Source organism: Acomys minous (genome assembly GCF_964271855.1).
Source record: "Acomys minous genome assembly, chromosome: 2".
In the NCBI taxonomy this organism is placed as follows: Eukaryota; Metazoa; Chordata; class Mammalia; order Rodentia; family Muridae; genus Acomys; species Acomys minous.
In genome coordinates, this window is record NC_140484.1 from 16,305,509 (window position 1) to 16,333,156 (window position 27,648).

The following is a 27,648-nucleotide window of genomic DNA, read 5'->3' on the forward strand; positions in this document are numbered from 1 at the left end:
ACATCACAAGTAGAAATGTTTAATTTAGAATTTCATTTACTATTTAATTAGAAATTGGTACTCAGAGGGCAGATGTGTGTCAATGACATAAGTACGGGGTTCATTGGCACAAATACAATATTTAAAGCCAAGGAATTAAGGCAAAGTTACTGAGAAATTATCTAGTTTGATGGTTATCATCATTAGACCTGTGGTCACCAATGTGATTAAATATCTGCGGAATTTAGATAATTCAGTTTTAGCAACTGTGTAAATGAACTGTCCTTAACTCCTCAGGTGATCTTGTTTTTTCTCACTCTGTGTTTTGCTGAAACACTTCATCTCATGGAGAAGAGAGACCATCTCTGTGTCCACAGATGCTCCCTGGATTTTTTAATTTCTATTTTCAGTGGGCCAAAGGCCATATATGTTTTCTGCAACCCACAGGGCAGACCATGAAGTTGAAGGAACTTGAGAGGCCAGCTGTCCAAGCATGGAGCCCAGCCAGCCAGTACCCTGTGTACCTGGCCACAGGTATGTGATGCTATGGAGTAGGAGCTCCTGGGAGTCCTATGTCGTATCTAGGCCTCTTTAATGACCGTAAGAGATGGCTGTAGGATTTTGTCAGGTTGAGAACAGCCTTGGTCTGTGGCTGAAGGGGGACACATCGTGCTTCCCATGAGAACCTCTTGAGGAAGGATACTCCTAACCACCTCCTGTTCTGTTTCCCCTCCACTCCCTAACCTATTAGTACCCTAAGTCCATGCATGCGTTGGTTGCTCATTTGCTGCCTCTTCTTTCCTTTTCTTGTGACTAGGAACATCTGCTCAGCAACTAGATGCCTCTTTTAGCACAAATGCCACACTGGAAATATTTGAGGTTGATTTCAGGGACCCTTCTCTGGACTTGAAACACAAAGGAATTCTTTCTGTCTCAAGCAGGTACTATGTTGGGTCTGTGAATGGGTATTCAGGTCAGACTCGGATGGATTATGTCCTGGGGGTGGTGAGTACAACCCAGGGATCACGAGGCGGCAGCAGCAGCAGCAGCAGCAGTAGCAACAAGCAGCACACAGGTGATAAAGCTGCCTTGCACAAGCCAGGACCACGTGCCCCAGGTCTCTCTTGGAAGCCATGGATAGTGATTCCTTCCTCCCTTGGCTTCTGGTAAGACAGCAGCCTCACACAATATCACCTTCTTCTGCCAACAGGAGGTATGGTCTCTCTGCGTGGCCCTTAGGTGGTTATCGGGTACAGACTTCATGGCTCTGGCAAGCTGTGGATGCTCATGGATCTCTTGGGTACATTGTATAACAGCAATGAACCATTCTCTTCTTTATTGGCAGAGATGTCTACAAGAGGTCCTTGTAGCACTTGACAGGCTCTTGTTGACACCCGGTGCCTTTTGCTCACTCCTCAGGGGAAGCCTAAAGCGTAGATGCCGTTATGTGCATCTTCCGTGGGTAAGGGAAGCCCTGAGAAGCTGGACTTGGAATATAAGTATGCTCCTAAGTGCAAAGTCGGCTTCTCTCTATCATATCACAGCTTTTGGATTTTAGACAAAGTCTTGCTAAGGCTGGCTTTGAACTCGCAATCCTCCCAGCTCACCCTCCTGAGTAACTGGTACAGGCACGTGCCACTGTACCTGGCTCTTTATTGCCTTTTTAAGGGTTTTGTGAAGAAGGCTCCTATAGTCGGACACAATAGTCTGCAAGTTTTTGTACCATCAGAAAAAATGTGAATATTCATTACAGTATACTTTATATTTAATATAAATAGCATACATATATTACCATACTACTGATATATATGCATATATATATATATAAAGTATGTAAAATTTTAAAGATTTATTTATTTTGTATAGTGTTCTGTCTGCATGTATACTTGCATGGAAGAAGAGGGCATCAGATCACATTATAGATGGTTGTGAGCCTCCATGTAGTTACTGGAAATTGAACTCAAGACCTCTGGAAGAGCAGGCAGCACTCTTAACCACTGAGCCATCTCTCCGGCCCGTAAATGTTTTTCTTATAGGCCAGTGTATTTCCTTGCCCAGTCTAACTTAGAGATTTCTGGTCTCCAAGGCAGCCTTCCATCTGATAATTGATGGTTCCCTGTTCTTTTTCTCTTCTGCAAGCCATCCTATGCATGCTGTCATGGCAAGCATAGTTGTGCTGGGCTGTAGCCTAGCTGTGACGCCCGCTAAGCTGAGTGATTTGAATGAGTTATATCGGTTGCCTTGGATTTTCTCTCTTACTTTTGAAGAAGAGATCATACAAGATAATTTCTAAGAATCAGCTTATTAACATGCATCGAGATCTCACATTCAGCTCCCTCACCCACACTCTCTTTGTGAGTTTCTTTTCTTTCTTTTTTTTTTTCTCCCTTAAAATTTCTTGGGGATTGTCAAGGTGGCTCACGAGGAAAAGGTGCTTGCTACAAACGGCTGGCAGCTGGAGAGCTGGAGTTCACTCCTTAGAGCCTACATAAAGGTAGAAGGAGAGAACCAAGTTCATAAGGTTGTCCTCGGACCTCCACTGAGTGCAGCAGCACACATGCCGCACATACACCTTACAGAACCACAATAGCAATAATGTGGCCTTGCAGAGTATTTGGGGGGGGGTTCCCAACACTCACATGGTAGCTCAAAGATGTCTGAATCTTCTGAGCTCTGAAGATATTAGACACCCACGTGATACACAGACATGCATTCAAGTGAAAACACTAGTGCATATAATATGACACTCATACACAAAAATAAAAACAAATATTCAAAAGGTGAAACAAGACGATAAAAAAAAAAAACCTAACCCCTTCTGGGAATTTTTGATGAAAATAGCTCCTGTAGGCTCCTATGGAGTGGCACTATTAGATGTGGCCTTGTTGGAGGAAGCGTGTCAGTAAGGGTAGGCTTTAAGGTTTCAAATGCTCAAGCCGGGCCCAGGCCACTGCCTGTGGATCCCAGCTCCTTCTCCAGCACCATGTCTGCCTTCGTGTTGCCTGGATCCAGATGTAGGACTCTCAGCTCCTTCTCCAGCACCATGTCTGCCTTTGCGTTGCCATGTTTCCCTCCATGATGACAATGGACTAAAGCTCTAAACGTGCTCCTTTACAAGAGTCGCTGTGGTCACAGTGTCTCTTCACAGCAATAAAACCCTAACTGAGACACCTCAGCCCTCCTCTTGGCCTTTTCCTATTAACAAAATCCCTTCCTCTGCCTGCTCCTTCCTTCACACCCTTAGTCAGATTTGGGCCCTGAGCTGGGCAGTGGTGGCGCACGCCTTTAATCCCAGCAGTCAGGAGGCAGAGGCAGGCGGATCGCTGTGAGTTCAAGGCCAGCCTGGTCTACAAAGTGAGTCCAGGACAGCCAAGGTTACACAGAGAAACCCTGTCTCAAAAACAAAACAAAACAAACAGATTTGGGCCCTGGAGATGCCCTTTTTGCTCAATCTATGATGCGTCTGAGAAATCTCCCTATCGAGAAACAGCTGGCGGGAAGCAGTGTTCTGAAGTAGCCACGATAGTATCAATACAGAACAGCTTGAGCTGGGGGTACACTGAAGGGGTGCCATGGATACAGGCCGCCTGCTGCAAGCAGGATCGGTACAGGTCAGCACAGCCACCCAAGAACCCATATGCGGACCCTGGAGGTCAGTGTGTGACCTGTTGCTCTCTTCTGCTTACACTGAGACTCCAGATTTCTGAATCTCTGTAGAATCTCTGTAGAATCTCATCCTGGAACAAAGTGGTGGTCCATCTGCTCTTGTACCTCCATCTCAGCTCTCTGGATACTCGGAGAACACAGTTGGCCTCTCTTTGAGTGCTAAGGGACAATAAATACCAAGCTGGGAAGACAGTCATTCTGAGTGCTTCTCTTAGTGGCTGTCCCCCAGATTCGCCTTCCTTATAGCTGTATCAAAATCAGAGCGGAGAGACTGTGGCCTTTATTGTCTCATAAACCCAGGTTCAAACACAAGTTCTGCTAATTGCTGTCTTTCTGGAATAGAACCCACCTTTTCGGACTATTTTTTTCCCCACTATTAGCTCAGGATATAAAGTAGAAACAGCACTACTGTGCTCGCCAGGCATTTGGAGCAGTGCGTTGACTCTCTCACGGCCCTGCCCATCCCACTGCCGTTCTCCAGCCGGGGCCTGCTCTCTCCAGTCTGCTTCTTAAGGAGACTGCTTTCTCCCAGCTCTTTTGCTCTTTTTCACTTTAGTTAACTGTTACAAGGTTGGGAGTTTTTCCTAAGGAACCCAGTTAAATGAAAGCAAAATCTAGAATGAGGACGTGACTAAGATCAGGGGGGCATTTACGCAGCAGATGTTTGTAATCACGGGGTGGGGACGCGCTAAGTGCTGGTCTCAGGTGTACTCAGCTGGTCCAGCCTCCTGGTCCTGTCGGCTTCCGTTGATCCTCATCCCATGCCTGTCATTTGGTCAGTAACAGCCATGAGCTGCAACCGTGCCAGGAGAACTTCCGTGTCTCCTCTCACAGGCTGATGTGTCGGTACGTTGGTTCTCAGCCCTGGCTGCTTCTTTGGGTCACTTCAGTTAAAATGTAAAGTCTGGCAGTGAGTCTCTTCTCTGTTCCTTCTGTTTCCTGGCCTCTTATAGCAATAGTGAACCCGTATATTGTTTAGATACAGCCCCTCATAATCCTGGGAACTCCTTTATCAGAGAATTCCACACATCCTCATATTACAGTCTGTTTCTCTATACAAACTTATCTTCTAATGTCGCCTCCTCTACCTGTTCTCTCCTATTTTCATGATAAATGCCGTCAGTTTTACTCATACCTGTATTTCCTCTAAATAGAGATTTAGTTTTAGTTAAGTGTCTCTGTGTGTGTGTACATGTGAGTGCTTGGTGCTGCCTAAGGAGACCAGAGGTGTAGGATCCCTTGGCTAGAGTCACAGGCAGTTCTGAGCCACCTTACGTGGGAGCTGGGACTTGAACTCGGGTCCTTTGCAAGAGCGGCATGTATTCTTAACCACTGAGCCGTCTTTCCAGCCCTTAGCTTTATTTGTTAAAATTCCAAATGTACAGGAAGATAATGGAAGCTATAACGAACAGTCACATGGCCCTCACTTGAGGCCATGGTTACCTGGCCGTGTGTCCCTGCTCTCGCAGGTGCGCTCCAACACAGCCTCCCCGAGAGTTGGCTTCACCTCACTAACAAAGTAGTGAACAACGGAAACGGATTTGCTGCATGCGTGAAGAACCAATGTCCTGCTCTGTGTTCAAGTGGTTCCCCTCTTCTCCTACCATACAGTGATTTCCTCTTGAGGGCTCAGGTCCTTTTACTCTTATCTAAATGTCCTGTGATCTGACCTTTCTGGAGTCCCTGCCACCTTCCCATCTCTGGTTCCTGTGTGACCCTTGCCTCTTCCCTCCATCTCAGTCGTTTACCCATAGTGCTCTAGTTCCCAGATGACATGACTCCGTCTTGAGTCTGCCCCATGAAGACTGGTGCCGCTTTAGAAAACTGCTCACTGCCTGGTTGTAGCGGCAGAACCGCTTCAGTTGTGTTACCTTCCTCAGGTGTAGGCTCTGCCTGGACTGGTACTCAGCTCCGTGCTCTTGCCAAGTGGGCTCTGCTCAACTGCCTGGTAAACAAATTCTTGCTCTGTCCATTCTTGCTCACGCTGTCCCTTGCTGGCTCTTCTCAGGGTGTGGAAATGTCTCGTTGCAGTTAGGGATCTTGTGACATTTGATGTGAACTTGCCTCTCATGGGTAGCCACAGTGAGAGGGAGAGACAGGACTGCCCCCCATCCCCGCACCCCCCCCACCTCCACCCCCACACTCAGGCTTATGGATTTCAGATGTTTTCCCAAGGGCCTTTGCATGAGACACAAACTTTCTTGTAGGAGACAGTGTTTGTCTTTTTATTTTGTGCAAAGCACTGGCATTGTTTTTTTGGGTTTTGTGTTTTTAGAAGCATCCTTAGAAAGCCAGAGAATTGTTTCCCAATTGAGATGTTTAGTATATTGTGTTTATGTGTCTCAAAGCTGACCCATTGCATCCGCATGTCGATTCCAGTGGGCACGCACATGGGAAAGACAGGGTGCCGGGGGGGGTCCCCTAAGGTTTTCTCACTTGCAGTTTGAGGTGAGACAACAGTTGTTGTAGGGAGCTGATTCTAATCCGTACAGGAGAGGCTGTGGGATGAGATGGGCCGGACCTTAAACCTTGACACACTGAGCTCTGTGACGATGAACTGACACAACAGCTCTGTGTACAGAAGCTCTGTCATTCTCCAAGCTTGCTTTTCATACCTGAGACTGGATATAACAGACCTTCCTTCTAGAACTGCTAAATATTAAACTAGTGAATTCTTGTAAAGCACTTAAAATAGTATCTGTTACTGGACAAGTCGTCAATAAATGAGATTGACTTTTTTTTTGAGACTTGGTTTCATGTAGCCCGGGTTGGTCTTGACCTTGCCTGTGTAGATGAGGATGACCTTGAATCCCTGATGCTCCTGCCTGTAGTTCCCAGCTGTGGGGTCACAGGCAGGAGCCGCCACGCCTGGCCAGGTTGTGTTCCTTGACTATTTGAGCTGTGAGGACTAAATACTTCATTTGAGGTAGTTATCACAGTGTCTACATAGGTCAATTTTAACTTTAAAACAAAACAAATGAGCAAAACACTCCCATATGACCCACACAGTGGCTTTTTAGATTTGTTTAACATAGGTAAAATATTTTTTTCTAAAGAAAGGGCAAGACTGGACTGAAGAGACTTCCCTTCTGGGCCTGGAGAATGAAGAAAGCAAACAAGCAGACAAAGGCTTGGGCTGGGGACGCTTGCAAGGTTGGAGGGTTGGCAAAGATGTCTGACCTCTGCATGCTGCCATACCTAAGTTGGTGCTGATGCAAATTCTCTTCCTTTGTAGATTTCATAAACTAATCTGGGGAAGCTTTGGCAATGGGCTGCTGGAAAGCTCCGGGGTTCTTGCTGGTGGCGGAGACAATGGCATGCTTACTCTATACAATGTGATGCACATCCTTTCTTCAGAAAAGGAGCCCTTGATTGCCCAGAGACAGAAACACACAGGAGCTGTGAGAGCCCTGGACTTTAACCCTTTCCAGGTACTGTCTTAGTTTATTAGACCTGTTCAAGGCCTTACGTTGTCTGTCTGGATGGAAGCATTCTCTTGTGGCCTCCAGGCTTGTGGCTGTGAACCCTTTCCAGGCTGTAACAGGGTCTCCTCCCTCTCTTTTTCTGAGGTGGGACGGAATCTTTAGAAATATCTTTTGTTCATGCAGGGCAATCTCCTGGCCTCAGGAGCCAGCGATTCCGAAATCTTCATTTGGGATTTGAACAACCTGTCTGCTCCAATGACACCTGGGTCCAAGTCACAGGTGAGGGAGCAACCTTAGACCTGGGGGTACCTCTCAGGATGTTTTCTCCCGGTTAAGTTTTGAATTCTGGAGCCAGCGGAGTAACAGAAATTTCAGGCTTTCCCACTGGAGGGCGATAAAGCGCCACACATGGGCACCCTACTAGCCACCTAAGAATCACAGAGAGGGTGTGCAGAGCAGTTGGCTCACAGCGGTGAGCTGTTTAAAGGATCCCTGGAAGGAAGTGAAGGGCAGGGGAATCAAAAGGAGCGAAGAAAAGCAAGGGGTGATGTTTATTATAGTTGGGGGACAGGGCTGGGTAGGTCCTGTGCTCAGTGTTCTCTCGTGGATTTTTCCTCTCCTTTTCTATCCTAGAAAGAGGGGTTATTTTCCAATTTTGACTCTATACTTTTAAGAGAACTTTGGTGTAGAGCTAAAGCCAGATGTGCCAGCTGTTCCCTCCCACTTCCGTACCAAGACCTTAAAGCGTCTTTCTGGGAAAAAGTATTCCCAGCTCCTGAGGCCATGTTAGTGGGAGAAACCTCTTGCCTCCTTTGGGCATCCTGTTGATTGTTGGGAGGAGTGAAATGGTAGGTGTCACTTTATTCAGGGGATGACAGGTTGTCTCTTTTGTCTCAGAAGCCCCCAGAAGACGTCAAAGCGCTGTCTTGGAACCGCCAAGTCCAGCACATTCTGTCTTCTGCTCACCCCAGTGGCAAGGCCGTTGTGTGGGATCTCAGGAAGAATGAGCCCATCATCAAAGTCAGTGACCACAGCAGCAGGGTGCGTAGTGGTCAGGACACAGGCCTGCACTCTGGCTTCTCTCGTGTGTGTCAAACAGCTGGAGCTGCTCTTGTCCGGGACAGAGATCCATTCTCCAGTGTCAGAAGTGTGGCCTCAGCTCTCTAGCACAGTTCCTGTTAAGAGTGAATGACTGGGAAGCAGCTGACTTGGATTCCTGTAGTGTCCCTTCCTTGCTTGCTCCTGGTCATCACTTATCCCCGATAGCTGTGTTGTTGAAGAGACACAGCGTACCCTCAGAGTAGTCTCATTCCAGCTGCACAGACAGGTTTATAATCTGAGAGCTTAGGTTATATCACCCATTGGGATCTACTTTGTTCACAGATGAACTGCTCGGGCCTGGCCTGGCACCCAGACATAGCCACCCAGTTAGTGCTGTGCTCCGAAGATGACCGGCTCCCAGTGATTCAGTTGTGGGACCTGCGCTTTGCTTCCTCACCCCTGAAGGTGTTGGAGAGCCACAGCAGGTAGCATCCCAAGCCCCATCCACATATTTGAGCATCATTTTAGCCACTAACATATTCCATGGCTTCAAAGCCATTGCAGAGAACACAGCCAATACTCGCTGTATCTCTAGCTAAGAGGAATTTCTTTGGAGCCTTGGGAAATGACTTCCAGGCATGGGGTCTGGAGAAATATTTGCACCTCGTGTTAGTGTCCATCACCATGAGAACTACCTGATCCTAGGTCCTAGGTCCTGCTCTGAGAACAGAGTTCATTTCTCTGAGTGGGGAGCCTCCTGCAAGGCCTTAAGAAAAGCAACTTGGCTCCTATCTGTTCAGGAAGACCTGCACCCCACAGCTGTAGTTCTTAGGGCCCACAACAGAGGCAGCAACTCCACCATGTATTCTAACCAGGGGGCCATGCTCTCGTTATTCCTCCCTTAGAATCCATGTGGTGTGTGTGCCCACGCTGGCATGTGCGTGTGGTGTGCATGTGTGCGCACAGGCCAGAGGTCAGCCTCAGGTTTGTGTGACTCATGCTAATTCACGGTTCTTCTCTCATTGCTGAAAGGCGGCGGTAGGGGGATGCAGGGCATAGTGCTCAGGCTGTGATGTGGACTTCGGCTAGGCAACCGTCTAACGGATACTCACTTTTCAAAGCTTGGTTTTCTCCTTTGAAAAATTAGGTTAGATCATCTGTTTTGTAGAGCTGAGCCTTAGCGAAGACGTATAAGGTGCCTACTCAGATCTGGCATCCAGCAAACATTCGTTCCTTTTTGCTTTTGTTCTTAGGGGAATCTTGTCGATATCATGGAACCAGGCTGATGCTGAACTGCTGCTTAGCACTGCCAAAGACAGCCAGATTTTTTGCTGGAACCTGGCAAGCGGTGAGGTAGGCTGGTCCTTCTGCGGGCATGCTGTAGTGCAGAGTGACCACAGGGCGATCCCAGCTGTGCGTTCTGAGTTGCTCACCCCATCAGCGCTTCCGGTCCCTGATGGCTGTGCTCTCTCGTGGCAGGTGGTGTACAAGCTGCCCACACAGGACAGCTGGTGCTTTGACGTTCAGTGGTGCCCCCACAACCCTCCTGTGCTCTCTGCTGTCTCCATCGACGGCTGGATCAGTTTGTACTCTGTGATGGGTAGGAGCTGGGAGGTCCAGCACATGAGGCAGGCTAACAAGGTTTGAAGGGCTTGGGAGAGAGTGCTGGAGGGAGGAGCTTTCTGTGTTTGGGTGATGAGAGAAGGACGCATAGCTTGGGAAGAAATGGGAGCTAGTGAAGAGAGGGAGGCCAGGCTGTGGGTTGCAGAGGCTTGTGTCTTGCATCTGTACCTGGTTTCCTGGGAGGGAGTCAGTTTCTGCCACGGTATAAAGGAAACCTTATACTGTTCACTCTGAACCTCTGCTTGGGTCGGCTACCTCATAGTGTGTATAGCATAGCTCTCTCTCTGATGTCACACTCCAGTGTAGACTTTCACTACAGCTTTGCACAAGGCTTGTAGCCTCCCATTCATCCCCCATCGCCTAGACTGTGGCAGACTGCCTTTCCTAGGTCAGATTGGGCATCACAAGGATTCTTCCCCAAGTTGCGTTTAGAGTGCCTCGCTAAGCTGCCTCTCAATACTGGTGACACAGGTGGCCTTTCGCTCTAGATTGTCTCTTCCTTTAGCAAAGGCCAGCCTCTCCCACTGCTGCAGGTGCCTCAGCAGGTGACCCAAGAATCACTAATTCCTCCCTTGAAGAAACCTCCCAAGTGGATGAGAAGGCCAGCAGGCGTCTCATTTGCTGTAAGTGTTGGCAGTGTGCTGTGTTTGTGTGCAGCTTCTCACGTACCCAGCAAGGAGCTACATTCAGGAGATTTGTTCCTGGTGCCTGTCTCAGACCAGGCCCCACTCTACCTCTCAAGCAGATGTTTAACCTAGCTTCTCCCTTTGCCCTGTCACCATTCCACAACCTGGTTGACCCGCCAATCGTATCTAAAAGCAACCTCCCGCTTTAGCCCTCCTGCTCACGACGGCCAGCCTGAGCTTCTACCTGAGGACTCTCTAACTCTTAGATGTCTGGACAGTGAAGGAAGGAAAAGACTTGTGGATTCTTTCCTGTCCTTCCTCCACTCAAATGTGCTGCGCTTCCCTCGCCTTGTAGACTTAAGGCTGATCGTGCATGGGCTCCACTCACGTCCCAGTTTCTCTTTCCATCTCATTCTCATGAGTTCCTCGGGTTCCAGCCACACGGCTCATTTCCACCCCCGAGCAGCTCCTCACCTCTCTTGTATCTGACCCTTCAGCTTCTCCCCTGTTTCCACTGAATCCTTTGGCAGACTTTGAAGACCTTCTACTTAAATACCACCGCCTCCACCATCCCTGTCCTTAACCCTACTTAATATTTGCTCCTTCTAGAAGATCTATATTATTTTAGCACGTGCTACACACACACACACACACACACACACACACACACACACACACACTTATATGGAGACCTTGCCAAGTAATAGATTCTGTAAGGGCAGGCTGTGCCTTGTTGGTTCTTATATCTGCTCTGCATATATATTCACACTCTTGTCTGAGTAAAGGTCACTTGAGGATCTTACTAAAGCTCAGGTTCTGGTTCCGTGGATCTGATGTAGGGCTCTACATTTCCAGTATCTAGCAAGTTTCCAGATGGTATCTTTACTGCTAATCTGAGGACCAAGCACTCTGAGTAGCAAGGAGGCCCTGAAACACCTAACGCAATGCTTTTGATACTAGATTTGATTTGAAAAAAAGATGTATAGGAGGAGATTTTCTTTGTGTTCAGAGTCAGCAGTCTTATTATGAAGCTATGACATGCTCAGGAAAATAAAGAGGGGCGGGCGCTGGCGGTGGAGCTCATCAGGAGAAGGCACAGAGGCAGGGAAGTGAAGAGTTCTTGTCATAGCTCTGTTGCTAACTAGTTAGGTGGCTCTGAGGAAGTCATTTGTCCCCTCAGGACAGCAGTATCTTATTTGTAAGACAGAAGCAGGGTCCGCCCAGTATGATCTAACACTGAGATTCTAGCAAGTTAAGTGGTTTCGTTGAGCACAAAGCTGCGCTCCAAAGTTTGTTCTGTAAGTGACATAATTCTGCCTGGAAAATCCTCTAAGCAGGTGGGGTTTAGGAAGGGAAAGAGTGGCTGGCTGGGGATGGAGCAGTGCGTCAGTCTTGGTAGCACGTTGGAATAACTTGAGGGTTTCAAATTACTAATGCTCCTCTCACCCAGCTTCTGGTGTCATTGTCTGGGCTGTGGCCTGGTGACTGGAGAGCATTCCAGAGTCTTACTGTGAGGACTTCTAAACCTTTGATTTTGTGCCATGTGCTTGATGTAACGTGTCAGATTTGACTGGATGCCTCAAGTGGAGCAGTGTTGTAGGTAAAGGCACAGAAGTGGGGACAAGCTGGGCATTTTGGGGATGTGGAGCAGTCATATGAGTGATTGTGAAGAAAGATACTGGCTGGGGTAGACATGTTTGGTCCTAGTTTGTTTTGGATTTTGTGCATGCCAGAGAAGTGTAAGTGTGGGCTGCCAAACCACTATTCAGTCTGGCTAGCAGCTTGGCGGTGTGAGCAATGCAGCACACTCTAAGCCTCAGATTGGAAGAGTCGGGAAGGCAAAGGCTGGCACGGACTTCTAGTCATCTAGGTGTGCAAGCAAAGGGTGTGGGGAAAGAATAGCTGCATGGGAGACGTCGGACAAGGAGAGGGAAGATAAGCTTGGTGGTGGTGGTGGTATACCCTGAGAAAGTGCCACCTTGTTTAGGCCAGGTACCTGAGCGATGGCGGTACTAGGACTGGGAAGTAGGAGAGAGTACCATGTGGGGACAGGAGGATGGCTGTGGGACCCATCCGGCACTCAGTTTCTGATCCTGTTCCATCCTAGCAACTCTCTGTTGATTTCCCACGTCTTAGTCGTTATTCTAGTGCTGTGAAGAAACACCGTGACCAAGACAACTCTTACAAAAGAAAGCATTTAATTGGGGGCTTGCTTGCTCTTTTAGAGGTTTAGTCCATATCATCACGGTGGGGGTGCATGCTGGCATACAGGCAGACATGGGAGCTGAGAGCTGTACATCCAGGTATACAGAGCAGGAAGAAAGAAAGCCTTTGAGCCTGTTTCAGGCCCTTGAAATCTCAGAGTACCTTCAGTGACACATTTCCTCCAACAAGGCCACACCTCCCTATCCTTCCCAAGCAGTGCCACTCCCTGATGACCAAGCATTAAAACATCTGAGCCTGTGGGGGCCGTTCCAAGGCATTTAAACCACCGCACTACTATCCAAGGCATGCTCAACAGATTGCCTGCTCTAAAATCTTGAAAGAATAACCTTTTTCTTTCTTATATTTCCTCACCAGTTTGGGGGAAAGCTGGTTACTTTTGGCCTTCCCAGCGTTCCTGTCCAGCAGGTGCCACAGCCTTGCCCCCGCCCTGTCTACATCAGTCAAGTCATCACAGAATCCGAGTTCCTGGCGAGGTCAGCTATGCTGCAGGAGGCCTTAGGATCTGGGAATCTCCTTAATTATTGTCAGAGCAAGATTCAGCAAACTTCACTGCCGTGTGAAAAGATGCTTTGGCAGTTCCTGAAGGTAGGAGGCTTGAAGGCTGGCTGCTCTTTTCCAAAGATCCAGAACCCAGGCCCTGCCAACTCCAGGAGATGTAAGAAGCACTCTGTGACCCATTCAAGAAGCCCTTCCCCAGACTCGCTGCTTTTTATGTCCTCTGGACACATAGACTTTACCCCTTTTTAGAGGCTCAGAGGCCACTTATAAGACTGGGGTGGTGGGGTGTTGCCGCTGTTTTCGGTGTTCTGGATATTTTACCAGCCAATGCCTTCATAGCATCATGCCAAAGGGACGATTCCCTGGAGGGACACATGGAATAAGGAGTTTTGAGGTTGCTTTGAGGTAATCCAGGGCAGGTCCCTGTTGGGCCCCTCCACTGGAGCACCAGGGATGTAGCTGTAGTCTTTGCTGTGGCGAGTTATAACAAGGAGGAGTGTGTGCGTGTTAGAGATGTGAGAGCTTGTGGCAGAGTACTGCCTAGCATGCACGAAGCTTGGCACAGCTCCCCCCCCCCAACAGAGTTACATGCAAACAAATTTAAAGCACATGTGTACACATATACATGTGCTTCTACACATACACACACAAAATAAGAAAAGAAATGTCAAGTAAAATACTCGGTGCTGTCCATCGTGAAGGTTCTGAAGCTGGGTGTGAAAGCTATTTCCAAGAAAGAGCATGGAAAGAGGAGGAAGCAAGAGATGTAAGAAAGATTATAGTCAGAGAACATTGCTCTGTAAGGAAGAAGCAAAGGGTGGAGGTCAGCTGACCCAGCCTCTTGGCCCCTGGTGTCTGAGATTCTGTGTGGGAAGCTGACTGTGCACTGTCTCTGTATGTCTTCTCAACCCTGTGGTTAGATCCCCAAGACCACTGTGGTCACACTTGGCATCAGTGTCCTCAGGGTTTGAGACCAGGAGCAGTGGCAGTGGCACTCTTCTGTGGCAGTCTTTTCAGTATTACATGCAGCAGTTCAGAGTTCCCTCCAACTCCGCAAACAGTTCAGAAATGATCCAGGTGCCCTGACTACCAGGCTGCTAGGGCAGAAAAGCTGAGCATCACTTTCAGAGTCCCCATAGGGATATGTCCAGTTGCCAGAATCCATGAAACCAGAAAACCCTGATGTGGTGTCCATGTCAGTTATTTATGGCTGACTGAAGTCCAGGCCAAATGTGATAACCAATCAGTTAGAAGCAGGAGCACCTCAATACAGTCGGTGTTTTATTCTCATCAGGTCACCAGGGTAACTGAGTTAGGAAGTCAACTGAAGGTACAGTTCTCATGTAGGAGTGGCAAAGGGTTGTGATAATATTGTCTACAGCCCAGGAAATAAAAAACAGATGTGAGGAAGACAGGTAAGAGTTGGGTAGCAGCACTGTTTGAGGGTGCTTTTGATGGTACGTGGACCTGGATTTGAGGGTACACTGGCACAGATGCCCACTGTGGTATAGAAGGGTCACTCACATCCATTTGATGGAAGTGTTTCTGTATTTCCTGGTTCCTTAGGTGACCTTAGAGCGTGACTCCAGGCTGAAATTTCTCAGGCTGTTGGGCTACAGCAGAGATGAGTTTCAGAAGAAGGTGAGAGCAAATAATCCTGCTTAAGGACTCAGCCCAGGGTGACTGCCTTAAGTCACCACATATGTGTATTTTACCTCCTGGGACTAGGCTTTTCTCCAGAAATGTGGGAGAAGGATCTTGAAGAGTATGCTGTTGGGGGAATGGGGGCATGAGACTTGTGGGAATCTCACTGGAAAAGTGGTATTCATAAGGCTCTCCTCACAGGTGGACTCATGCCTGAAAAGTGACTCGAAGTTAGAGAGAAGCCCTCCCCTTGAGGCAGTTGACCCCAAAAGTGATAGAGCACACACCTTTTGCAGCCAGGTACGGTTGGAGGTCAGGCAACCTGACTGAGGTAGCGTAAGGAGACCTGCCTTTCTGGGGAACGTTCCCCTGAAGGCCCTTTCACTTGTTCTCAGTAAGCTTCTGGAGAAGTCTTTGATCTCTTGGAGCCAGAGTAGCACACAGAGTCCAGGGGTACTCCCCAAACCCACCTGTGCAGTCCTTTGGTGTTATGCACTAAGGCTCAAATGGTAGAGCCCTCTGTGTCTTGGCCTCAGTTCCTACACAGCCACACCTGTCCCTCTGTGTGCAGGCCTCCACGCATACCACCAAGGAAGCCTCTGCATCCTCAGCTTTCTTTGATGAGCTGGTCCCTCAGAGCCTGACTCCTTGGGAGATCCCCATCACAGAAGGTACGCGCCCTGCGTGGGGGCAGGTGGGGCCAGGGGGGTTGGTTTTAAGAGCCCCTTATTGTCTCCTGCCTGCCACCTAGGATCTCAGATGCTGGTGGGTCTTTCGCCAGTCAGTGCTGTCTCTGGTCATAGAGTCTAATAAATTGCCTTCCGAAATGGCCTTCTGCTAAGGCCTTTTTTCTGTTTCTGTTTTCTTGTATTCCTGTTTCTTTCCATGCTGGGCAAGCACACATCCTGCCTGGGGTCCTGCACACAGGCCCTTTCTGTTTTGAGTCCTGTTTTTGAAAGTGACAGTTGGACCAGGGCATCTCTGGGACATGACATTTTGTTGCCCAGAAGTGAACCTTGGGAGTTTTGTGGAACCAGGCAGCCTGAGTTAGAGAGAGTGTTTGTGGACAGGCCTCCAACACACCATGGCGGGGGCGGGAGGGGGGCACGACGGGGCTTCACTCTCTCAGCCTTCTCTGAAGAGCTGGGACCAGAGAGGAAAGGAAGCACCGTGATCTGGAAGGACAGGAAGTGAGTGTGTGAGGGCCTGCAAATGAGGAGGGGATGCCTCTGTCTGCAGACACTGATGGGCTCCTGAGCCAGGCCCTGCTGCTTGGGGAACTGCGGCCTGCGGTGGAGCTGTGTCTGAAGGAGGAACGCTTTGCTGATGCCATCATCCTGGCTGAGGCTGGGGGTGCAGAGCTGCTCCGTTGGGCACAAGAACACTACTTGGCCAAGAGGAAAACCAAAATCTCCCCGGTACTGCCCATCCCCCAGGAGAAGGGGGAGGCATTGCTTGGACCCCGACAGGTGGAGTCCCATGCCGTGGGTCGGGTGTTTGTAATCCACGTGTCTCCCCACTCTAACAAGCTCTACTTCACTGCTGTCCCTGTTGAGTGTTCTAACATGAATGGCCTTGTCAGAACATCCCTGCATGTCACATCTACTAACTCGATGGAAGCTGAAGGTCTCCTTCCCTTTCTGCCCAGTACAGCTTCTAGCCTGTATTGTAAAGAAGAATTGGAAGGACCTAGTATGTTCCTGTAGCCTGAAGAACTGGCGAGAGGCACTGGCCTTGCTGCTGACATATTCAGGGCCAGAGAAATTCCCCGAGCTCTGTGGTAGGCGTGACTCCAGTCCACATGTCAACAGATTTATGCAGGGAGAAGGCGAAGGGTCAGTCAGCCTGGACTCTGGAAGGCAAGCCTCAGCCAGGAGGCATCACATCGGTTCTCTCTTATTTCTCTGTTTCACATCTTTTTGTTTTGTTTTTAAAGACATGGTTTCTCTGTGTAGTCTTGGCTGTCCTGGACTCACTTTGTAGACCAGACTGGCATCAAACTCATTGATCCACCTGCCTCTGGCTCCCTGAGTGCTGAGATTACAGGCATGTGCCACTACCACCTGGCTGAGAGTTACCTTTTCTTTAAAAGATTAATTTTTTTATTTTTGTTTGTGCATCTGAGTATTTTGCTTGAATATATATATATATATATATATATATATATATATATATATATATATATATATATATATGTACCATGTGTATGCTTGGTCCCCGTGGAAGGCAGAAGTAGACATAGTCCCTGGAACTGAGGTTGTAGATAGTTGTGAGCTGCTTTGTGAGTTCTGGGAGTGGAACCCAGGTCCTCCAAAAGAGCAGTATGTGCTCGTCACCACTGAGCCATCTCTCCCCCTGAGTTATCTTAAAGCCATTGTAGACGCTTGTCTCAGAGCTTACGGTCCTCTGCTTGTTTCCGAACATGTGGGGAAGAACAGCACAGGAAGGTGTGCTGTTACGCAACCTCGCATCTCTCCACAGACATGCTGGGGACCCGCATGGAGCAGGAGGGAGGCAAGGCACTCAGCTCGGAAGCCAGACTCTGCTATGTGTGCTCAGGAAGTGTGGAGCGGCTGGTAGAGAGCTGGGCGAAATTCCCGCAAGCCTCCTGCCCCTTGGCTCTGCAGGTACCTCTTTTCTACAGAGTTCCAGACACTCCAGGCTCTTAGGAGAGACTAGGAGTGGGGATGTGTAGATGAGAGAGTGCCAGTCCACGTCTTCTGCTGCCCTCACGCATCCAGAGACCGTTTGTACACGGGCTGGGCTGGGAGGAATGAAGCTTAGCCAGGCTGGTGAGTTAGCAGACACTGGTGTATGTGGGGTGGGCTGGAGGAGCAAAGCTTAGCCAGGCTGGTGAGTTAGCCGACTCTCAGTCCAGCAGTGAGTGTGAGGAGAAAAAAGCCTTCTCCCAGACGGTTTTCAGTGAAACAGCTCTCCTTTATTTGGGGGAATGAGGGCTACATAAACCTTGGGGAAGTCAAAAGTGGGTTTTGGGATGAGTGTACATCATTGGCTGGGACTGAGGAACACTTCATTTGCATGATGAGGAATTCCAGGTGCTAGCTGCACATGTCCTTATAAGGAAATAAGTTGTACCTAAAACCTGGCCACCAGGTGAGTACCTCAAGGACGGCAGAGGTGGGGGTTACAAGGCTGTGTGCACCAGGTCATTCAGGCCCAGAACAGGGGGGGGGGGCAGCTGGTCCTTACTCTTGCCGGTCTCAAGATGAGATTTTTGGGGTTTGAACAAATCTCAACCTCACTTTTGCTCCTGGCTCTGGGGCAGCTTCCCCAGTAGCATGGCTCACCTGCCCCTCAAGAGAAGAGAGTTATCTGGGTAAGGTACTGCCAAGTGTTAGAGAAGAGCAGGAGCCCTCGGTTTCTGATGCCTTCTCCCAAGGGTGAGATGATCACCCTATTTCCTCAGGATGCCTAGGTTGGGTACGAGCCTTCATAAATTTTCTTCCCATCCAAGGATTCATTATCAAGTCAATTTAATATCTGACTAAGAGTTAGCTTCTGTGAAACAAAACACTCTGTGGATCTAAACTGTATCAGGTGCTCTGTGGGTAATCAGAAAAGGTGAAGTCATAGACTTGTGGGAAGTCTCACGTGAAACAATTAGTACAGCAGAGTCTGGTTGATGATACACAAGCAGGAAGGGATAAAAAGGTCCCAGGAAGAGACAGAGATACATAAGAACCCGAGGCCTGGATGCAGCCCACTGGTTCCATCCTCCATCGTGTCTCTTTCATGTGATTATCTGTTGCCTTCACCGTGGCGTGTCCATGTTCTCCTTCCCATGGCATGATGGTCCTGAATGAGCCACCTGGATAGAGCAAGATGTGCTTGGAAGAAGTTGATCCCTTCATCCTTGTCGCTACAGGACCTGGTGGAGAAGGTGATGGTCCTCAGCAGGAGCTTGGAGCTACTGCAGGGTTCTGACAAGATGAGCCCAGGTCCTGCCACAACGCACAGGCTCACCCAGTATGCCGGTCTCCTGGCAGCCCAGGGCAGCCTGGCCATTGCCATGAGCTTCCTGCCCAGTGACTGCATCCAGGTGAGGAGGGCCATGACGAAGACCAAATCATCATTTTCATTCATCCAACACCAAGCACGTCCATGTTTTAGGTCCTATGTGAATGCTGTAGCTCCTAGGAGAAATAAGAGCATGTTCCTTTAGTGGCTCAGTCTGTTGGGAGAGGTCACGTGCTAGTAACTTACGATGTCATAGCAGAAGCTTACACTAAGCACTGTGGGACTGGAGGGAAGAGGCCAACTTTTCTGGAGAAGTGAAGGACGGCTTTCCAGTGGTTAAAACAGTTTACTGAGCCTTTGGCGGATCTCTGTGAGTTTGAGGCCAGCCTGGTCTACAAAGCAAGTCCAGGATAGCCAGGGATACACAGAAGACCCTGTCTCAAAAACCAAACCAAACAAACAATCAAAAACCAGTTAACTGAGCCTTCAAAGAGAAGTGCATGTAGGAAACTCTGTCCAAGGGGAACAGCGTGAGGGGAGTTGTGGGAGGTAGGGAAGGTGTGGGAGGGAGGGGGAAGGAGAGGGAGGGGAGGGAGGGGGGAGGGGAGGTGTGCAAGTGTTGGGCAGGGATTAGGGAACTTTGTGTTTTTTCAGGTTACTAAAGAATATAGAGGGAGTAATCCAAAGTTTGTTGAAAGAGGCCAGGCTTGTAAGAGGAAATGTTTGCTTGTGTTAATTTCCTAACACAGCTCTCCCTTATTACAACTTTAGCCCGCAGTTCAGCAGCTGAGAGAGCGGCTTTTTCATGCCCAAGGTTCTGCTGTCCTGGGCCAACAGGCTCCTGCTTTCCCGTTTCCGAGGGTCGCTGTAGGAGCGGGCCTCCACTCGAAAGAGACATCATCGTACAGAATGGGGTTCCAGCCCCCTCACCAGGCCAGACCTCATTCGTTAATTAACTGGTTTATTCATCTATCCAAAAGTACTTATGCATCACAACTGGTTGTAGACACTTGGAATAGTTTAGTGAACAAAGCCAGATGAAAATTCCTAGCTTCCTAGAGCTGTTCCAGAGTCAGTTAGTTTCTAATAACTGTTTATTGAACAAACACTAGGATCTTAGGGCAGAAGGGACACAAACTATTTTCTTTGCCCTCCAGCAGTTCATCTAGTGGAAGGACATATATAGTAGAATTCAGAATAGGCATGATTGCAGTATGGCAGGGTGCTATGGGATTATGTAGAAAAAAATAAATTTTCTCCCCGTGTGTGTGTGTGTGTGTGTGTGTGTGTGTGTGTGTATGCTACATGTATGCAGATGCCTACAGTGGCCAGAAGAGGATGGCAGGTTTTTTTAGCACTGGAGTTATAGGTGATTGTAAGCTGCCTGATGTGTGTGCTGGGAACTGAAGTGTTAAAAGTGGGTTAAGACTGACAATCAAGAAGCCCGCATGGGTCTGCCATAGGCCCTCTGCATATGTTTCAGCTGTGTAGCTTGGCTTTCTTGTGGACTTCTAACAGTGGAAGCAGGGAAGGGGGGGCTGTCCCTGACTCTTTTGGGACCCTTTTCCTCCTACTAGGTCACCTTGTCCAGCCTTAATATGAGGAGAGGTGCCTAGATTATTGTAACTTTTGGTTGATATCCATGGGAGGCCTGCCCTTTTCTGAAGTGGGAGTGAACCTAAGGAAGAGTGGAGGCTGGGGGAGGGGACTGGACGGAGAGGAGGGGGTCAGGGTGTCATATATGAGAGAATAAGTAAATAATAGTGGGCTAAGAGAGAACTCCATCTCTCCAGCTATCCTACTCCCTGTTAAACATTTTATTTACCTCTCTTCCCAGTCTCTCTCCCCCACCTTCCTGCTCCTGCCTCCCTCCCCCGACCCCATCCATCCTCCTCATTTCTCTCCAGAAAACTCCAGACCTCCCATGGATATCAGCTAGCCATGGCAAATCAAGTTGCAGTAAGACTAGGTATCTCCCCTCCTAATAATACTAGACGAGGGAACCCAGTGTGAGGGAAGGGTCCCAAGGGCAGGCAGTAGGGTCAGAGACAGCCCTTGCTCCCACTGTTAGGTGTCACACAAGAAGACCAAGCTACACAACTGTTACACATCTGTAGAGGGCCTAGGTCAGTCCCACACAGGCTCCCTGGTTGGCAGTTCAGTCTCTGTGAGCCCCTTTGGGCCCAGGTTAGTTGATTCTTTAGGTTTTCTTGTGGTGTCCTTGGCCCCTCTGGCTCCTACAATCCTTCCTTCCACTCTTTGACAGGATTCCCCAAGCTCTGCCTAAGATTTGGCTGTGGGTCTCTGTATCTGTTTCCATCAGTTGCTGGGTGAAGCCTCTTTGCCGACAGTTGGGCTAGGCACCAATCTATAATATAGCAGAATACCATTAGGAATCATTTCATTGATGACTTCTTCTTCTTCTTCTTCTTCTTCTTCTTCTTCTTCTTCTTCTTCTTCTTCTTCTTCTTCTTCTTCTTCCTCCTCCTCCTCCTCCTCCTCCTCCTCCTTCTCCTCCTCCTCCTCCTCCTTTTCCTCCTCCTCTTTTTCTTTTCTTTTCTTTCTTTCTTTCTTTCTTTCTTTCTTTCTTTCTTTCGCCATTTGGTTCTATCCTAGATCTCTGGGGAATCTAGCCTCTGGCTCCTAGCCCTCCAGGCAATGTCAGGGGCGGGTTCCCTCTTATGGGGAGCATGGTGTCTCAAACTGAACAAGTCATTGGTTAGCTACTCCCACAATTTCTGCACCACATTTACTATCTTGTAGGCAGGAAAAAAATGTAGATTGAAGGTTTTATGGCTGGGTTGCTGTCCCAATTCCGCCATTGAAAATCTTGCCTGGTTACAGGAGATGGCTGGTTCAGGCTCCGTATTCCCCATCGCTAGGAGTCTTAACTAGGGTCACCCTGATTGATTGCTGGGAGTTTCCATTTGCACTAGGTTTCTATCTCATCCCAGAGATTGCACGCCCCCCACCACCAATATCAGTTGTCCTCCCCAGTACACCCTCTCTCCCTCTGTCCTCCCCACACTCTCCCCCAACCTGATCTCTCTCCATTTTAAAAAGCTTTTCTTTTCTCTTCATTTCTCCCTCCCTCTCCCTCCCACCCCCTCCCTCCTTCTCTCTCTCTCCCTCCCTCCCTCCCTCCCTCTCCCTCCCTCCCTCCCTCCCTCCCTCCCTCTCTCTCTCTCTCTCTCTCTCTCTCTCTCTCTCTCTCTCTCTCTCTCTCCCCCCCTCTCTCTCTCTGTGTAAGAGAGGGGGTGGTCTTACAATGTAGTCCTGGTGGGTCTAAAACTCTCTATGTAGACCAGCCTGGTCTTAAACTCACAGACCTATGCCAATTTCTGCCTACTGAGTGCTGGTATTAAAGGCCTGCACCACCATACTGGACTTGAAAACAATTTTTTAATGTATTGCATTTGCGTGTGTGTCTGTGTGTGAGAGAGAGTATGTGTGCCATGTGTAGAAGTTAGAGAACAAGCTGGGAGCCAGATCTCTCCTACCATGTGGATCAAGGCATCTTGGAGCCCTTGAGTGGATATGAAGGATTCCATTATTTAGACAAGGGAATGAGTACATTAAGTCTATTTTAGATGGTGGGGACAGACACGCAAGCACATTGAAACAAGCGGAAACAGCCTTTTGAGGAGCCACTAAACCTTCACTGGATTGTGGTCTTGGGGCGGGGTTAAATAAAGGAATAATGGGTGGGAAGTAGATGCTTGAGTCCAGTATTTTGTATTAAAGACCTTAGGCTTGACCCTGGTGTGGCTGCAGAGATGGGACACGGGAGAAATGGCCACCACAGCCAGCTCCCTGACCCTTTTCTCTCTTCACAGGTTCCAGCTCCATCTGCAAGGCCGAAGGCCACAGCACAGCCATTGTTAGTGCAGCCCTTCGTACCCTCCCATGACATCCCTTCTCAGGGCTCGGGGACACAGTCTGCAAGCGACTACGGGGTGCCTGGGCCCCAGGCGCCCCTGCCTTTGCATTTTGGGCCTGGAGGAAGGCCCGGTGAGTGAGTGAAGCTCTCTCTGGCAGAGTACAGAGGTCTCAGGAGAGACAGACAGACTGCCTCACTAGTCCCTGCTGATGAGTCCTAGAGAGAACATTGTTTTGTTTGGGGACACCGTCTTGTGTAGCACAGGCTAGCCTCCAACTTGCTGTGCAGCCTACGATGACATTAAACTGACCTTTCTGCCTATACCCCCGAGTGCTGGAATTACAGAAGTCTTTTGTCTTTTTAACACGTTTTTTAAAATTCTGTTTTTAAGAAAATTGCTTTAAGATTGAATTCCTAGACAGGCGTGGTGGCACACGCCTTTAATCCCAGCACTTGTGAGGCAGAGGCAGGTGGATCCCTGTGAGTTTGAGGCCAGCCTGGTTTGCAAAGCAAGTCCAGGACAGCCAAGACAACATAGAGAAACCCTGTCTCAAAAAACCAAAACCAAAAAAAAAAAAAAAAGGATTTACTTCTTAGTAGTGTCCTTTTATTGAATCCCTCGCCTCTCTGGTTAAAGGCTTTGTGTTTTTGGCAATTTACCAACATAGTTATGTCAGTCGTTTCGAGTCACTAATATTTTGAGGGTCAAATAGGCAATGAAGTTAAAAGGTGCTTTGCAGATTGCAGATTTCTCTCTGTGTGTGCTGATCATTCCCTGCTAGTCTCAGGTGTGGCTTTGCTTTTTCTTTTCTTAATGGACTCTTGCTTGGTTCAAATCCTGGCCTCAGAAGATCCGTCTCAGCCTCCCACGTGTCACTACAGCATGTGCCACCAGCCTTGCTTTTCTTGTTTGGTGGTGTCGGTTTGTTCCTGTGTGGCGCTCTCTGACCTTCTCCCAGATGAAGCTGGGTGATGTCATTTTCCTATTCTCCCTCAGCTGTATCTCAGCCACAGCGGTTAGGAGGACAGAGTGCTCAAGCTGACAAGCCGGCTGGATTCTCTGGAGGATGGCCTCTCCCTGGTCCTACTCCACTAGTGGCTTCCCCAGACATCATGCACCCTGGCTCCACCTACCTGCCTGAGACTCCTAGACTACTCCCTCTGCCTCCCATGGGACCACCTGGCCCCAACCCTCTGGGCTCCCAGCTCTCGGCCTCTCCTGCCAGTTTCCCTCTGGCTAGCCCTCCTGGAGGGCCAGGAGCTCCATGTTCTGGTGCCCTCACAAGCACTGGTATCTTCACTCCTCGTCCAGGTCAGTGCTCTTTCCATGGCATCCTCTTAGGGGTCATTGCCTCCCCCCACCCCCTCACCACTACTTCGGGAGTCTTCTCCCTCAAGCCAATGAACTAAGGCCCTTTGTCAGCCAGGAGTATGACTGATCTACAGGGGAGGTGTGGCCGCCTCTAGCCAAAATAATTTTTCCAGCTTTTAGATTAAACATTTTCAAGGCTTATGACTATGTCCCTAAAAATCCCCAATTTGTTTTTCCCCTTTAGGATCCCAGGATGCCTGGAAAGTTGCTCCAGCCACCCCGGGAAACCTCCAGAGGAAAAAGGTCCAGTGACCCCGCTTTCTAGTTCTTTAAGAAGTCCGCCCCCCACTTCCACTTACTCTCTTCTTCAAGTTAGTCTCTGCCTCTCAGCACCTCCCTCTTGTCCTCCCACATGCGTCGTTCTGTTTTCCTGTCTCCCTTTTTCAAAATCAGAGCCTGTAGTGTTTCTGGATTCACTCATATGCTTTTCTTTATCTCCTTAGTTGCCAGAGATGTTTGTGCCTCCGGCACCGATCACAGCTCCAGTTATGAGCCCTGGCCCTGAGCCACGTCAGGCTCTGCTGCCACAGCCCCAGGTCTCCGGGGTGAGCCAGTCTCCTCCTGGAGCCCCACGAGAACAACACAGCCTGCAGGTGACAAGAACAGTGGCTCCCCTCCCCTGGGATGCTTTTCTCACCTTACTTGGGCAAGAAAAATGAGCTCATAGAAAATGGAGTCCTTGCTCAAGGCAGAAATAACTAATCCTTGAGCCCGAAGACATGTCCTTTCTGCAGACAAGGGGAGGGGTGGCTCTCAGCTCTGCCTGGATGGCAAGGATGACCTTCAGTCACAGGGGACTCTGCCTTAGGGAAGCCATGAGGGCAGCTTGCCTTCAGTTCTTCCTCACTGTCCCCTCAGCCCCCTCAGCCGCGTCCTGAGAAGGTGGAGAAGGGGCTGCCCCCAGAGCATCGGTGTCTGAAGGACAGCTTTGAGGCTCTCCTTCAGCGCTGTTCCCTGTCTGCCACTGACCTGGTGAGTCTGAGCCTTCCTGCGCCAGCCTCCTCATCCTCGGAAGCTTCTAAATGCCCCCTTGCTGTCCCAGACATACTGACTGCATTTTGTGCTTCTGTGATGCCCAGATGAAGTGGGGGGCGGGGCTTGGAGTCTGCCCTAAGTCCAGCTTCTCAGTAGCAGGAGCAGAGAGCATAGGGATTTGCAATTGCAAGGCGTATTAGAAAGAGGGTGGAGTGTGTGTCACCTGAACAAGCCTCCTGCCATCTTTGGGCCTCTACTTGGTCTGTGAAATGAAACAAATAGCCCTGAGCCATTGTAGTTGTTACATTATCATGAGTGTTTATAGTGCTGTTTAGTGTGAGCCTTAGGGGGAGGGTCCGAATCCATTTCTCTCCCTGCAGAAAACAAAGAGGAAGCTGGAGGAGGCAGCTCAGCGTCTAGAATGTCTGTATGAAAAGCTCTGCGAGGGGACAGTAAGTGCTAAGTGACTCCCTCCGCCTGGCACCTCTCTACTAACCTCCCCAGTCAAAAGAAGCCCAGTGCCCTTCTTGAAAGGGGGTCTGGAACTTTCCCTCTCATGCTGTCAGACTCCGGCAGGGTGGGCTCATCTAATCTAAGCGTCAATCCTCCACAGCTCTCACCCCAGGTCCTGGCTGGGCTCCACGAGGTTGCCCGCTGTGCGGATGCAGGAAGCTTTGAGCAGGGCCTTGCGGTACACGCCCAGGTGGTGGGCTGCAGCAGCTTCAGCGAGGTGTCCAGCTTCATGCCTGTCCTGAAGGTTGTCCTCACCATCGCACACAAGCTGCAGAGCTAAGCCGAGCAGAGTCTTCTCCAGGAGGCCCCTTCTGCTGTTACTAAGCCCCTGGCAGAAACGGGGAGTTTTTCAACTGACTGTTTATTTCTCCCAACCCTCTTCCCTTGTCGCCAGTTTGTGATGCTGGGGGCTTGGGTCCACACCAGATGAGTGCCTGTTTCTTAGCCCTTTATGCCCGGGCCGCCTGGGGCTTACCCCCCGGAGCTGTCAACCTGGGAGGTGAGCAGAGTTGGATCTTACTTTCCCTAGTGTAGGAGCCTAACAGGCCCTTCCCCAGCACGTCTTACACAGCGATACTCTGTTCAAATGGCTCTGAGAGAGTGAACAGCGTCATTAGTTCAGTCTGCCTCTGCCACGACTCATCTTATAGGTCTGCCTTTTCTCTTCTGGAGTTTGAGTCTTAACTGTACTTTCTCCTTGCCTCTGTCTTCATATTCTATGGTCCATGGTCGCCCCAGGTTTTGGGGGAGATTTGGTTAATGTTCACTTTTTGAACAAGTCATGGGCATAAGGATTGGGTGGGTGTTGATCAAAATCAAGAGCAGAAACTAGCCCTTGAAAACATAGAGCAACTTCTTGTGAGGTAGCATTTCTCAGGGTGGGCTGTGTCGGGTGGCAAATGGAAGAGGTGAAGGGCCTTTTGTTCAGACTGCAGAGCAGTGGTTTTCAACATGTGTGTTGCAGCCTCTGTGGGTGGTCAACGGCCCCTTTGCCAGGGGTCCTCTAAGACCACTTGCATATCAGATATTTGTTTACATTACGATTCAGAACAGTAGCAAAACTGCAGTTATGAAGTAGCATCAAGAGTATGCTCATGACGGCAAGGTCACCGTAATGTGAGGACCTGCACTAAAGGATCTCAGCATTAGGAAGGTGAGAGCCACTGCTCTAGAGAGTGACCCTTGACCCCACCTGGGCTGGAGCCTGGCCCAAGGCCTTAAACTGTGGGTTTTAAGGCCCGTTCTGGCATCAGAGCCCAGCTTCTCGAAGGACCCAGGGCCGCTCTTCCCCTCAGCTAGCTTATATCCTCAGCTGCTCTCTCTGGCCACAATTTCATGCAGACCTCTTAACAGTGCAATAAAGTGCATTGATCTGCTTTCCAAAGTTGTTTCCTCTGGATCCTACTTTGCTGGTGCCTCTCTAGAGAGGTCTTCCTTCCTGTACCATAGAGGAAGGCAGGAAAGAGGTCTGGGAGAGATATGAACTCCAAAACTGAAGAAAAGACCTTTTAAAAAAAAGTGTATGAGTGTTTAGCCTGCATAGAGGGCATCCTGTGGGTGCTGGGAATTGAACCCGTGTCCTTTGGAAGAGCAGCTATCTCTCCAGCCCCAGAAAATAATTTTTTAAAAGTGTAGTCCCATGGACTTGTGCTGTAGGCCTTTCCTTGTAGCCACAGTGCTTATGGTGTGTGTGTGTGTGTGTGTGTGTGTGTGTGTGTGTGTGTGTGTGTGTGTCTGTCTGTCTGTCTGTCTGTCTGTCTGTTGTCTGTCTGTCTTGTCTGTCTCCATCTGTGCCTGACAGTTAGCTGCAGGGTTTCCCTCACACCACTTCAGGGCCAGCTCAGCTGCACAAAGGGCCCGGGTGTGAAGCCAGGGGGTACCATCCCTAATCCTGTTGTCGATCCCATCACGTCTGCAGGCTGGATGTGTGTGTTTGGGAGGAAGGGATTGTTAGGCAGTATTTGTTTGTAAAGCCACTTGCTCTTCAGATAATACTTGTGCTAACTTCTATTGATGAAGCAGTGTGAGCCCCAGCCAAGTCCTTTCCCAAAGTGTCTTTGAAGCCAAGAGCCCATTGAAGGGAAGAAAGGCCGGGAGAGGGGATTAGTTTGTTCAGCAGCTGTGAATTTCAGTGGGAGGTTGATGAACTCTGAAGTCTTTGTTTAAATTAAAGGGGGGGGGGGAAGAGAAAAAAATGCTGCT

General features: G+C 49.2%; 1 protein-coding gene across 1 annotated transcript; it reads left to right on the forward strand.

The window, feature by feature from the left end:
• The first annotated feature begins 428 nt into the window (after positions 1–428).
• SEC31B (SEC31 homolog B, COPII coat complex component) lies at positions 429–26,830 on the forward strand. The gene is made up of 25 exons (XM_084763631.1): positions 429–513; positions 797–920; positions 6,881–7,076; positions 7,254–7,349; positions 7,968–8,111; positions 8,454–8,596; positions 9,365–9,464; positions 9,591–9,752; positions 10,223–10,357; positions 12,941–13,171; positions 14,651–14,725; positions 14,930–15,028; positions 15,300–15,399; positions 15,968–16,146; positions 16,382–16,508; positions 17,210–17,355; positions 18,615–18,788; positions 19,478–19,639; positions 22,543–22,717; positions 23,584–23,898; positions 24,143–24,201; positions 24,402–24,551; positions 24,817–24,930; positions 25,314–25,385; positions 25,547–26,830. The coding sequence occupies exons 1-25, from the start codon at positions 435–437 to the stop codon at positions 25,724–25,726; spliced, it is 3,537 nt and encodes a 1,178-aa protein (XP_084619757.1). The 5' UTR covers positions 429–434; the 3' UTR covers positions 25,727–26,830.
• Positions 26,831–27,648: the final 818 nt, after the last annotated feature.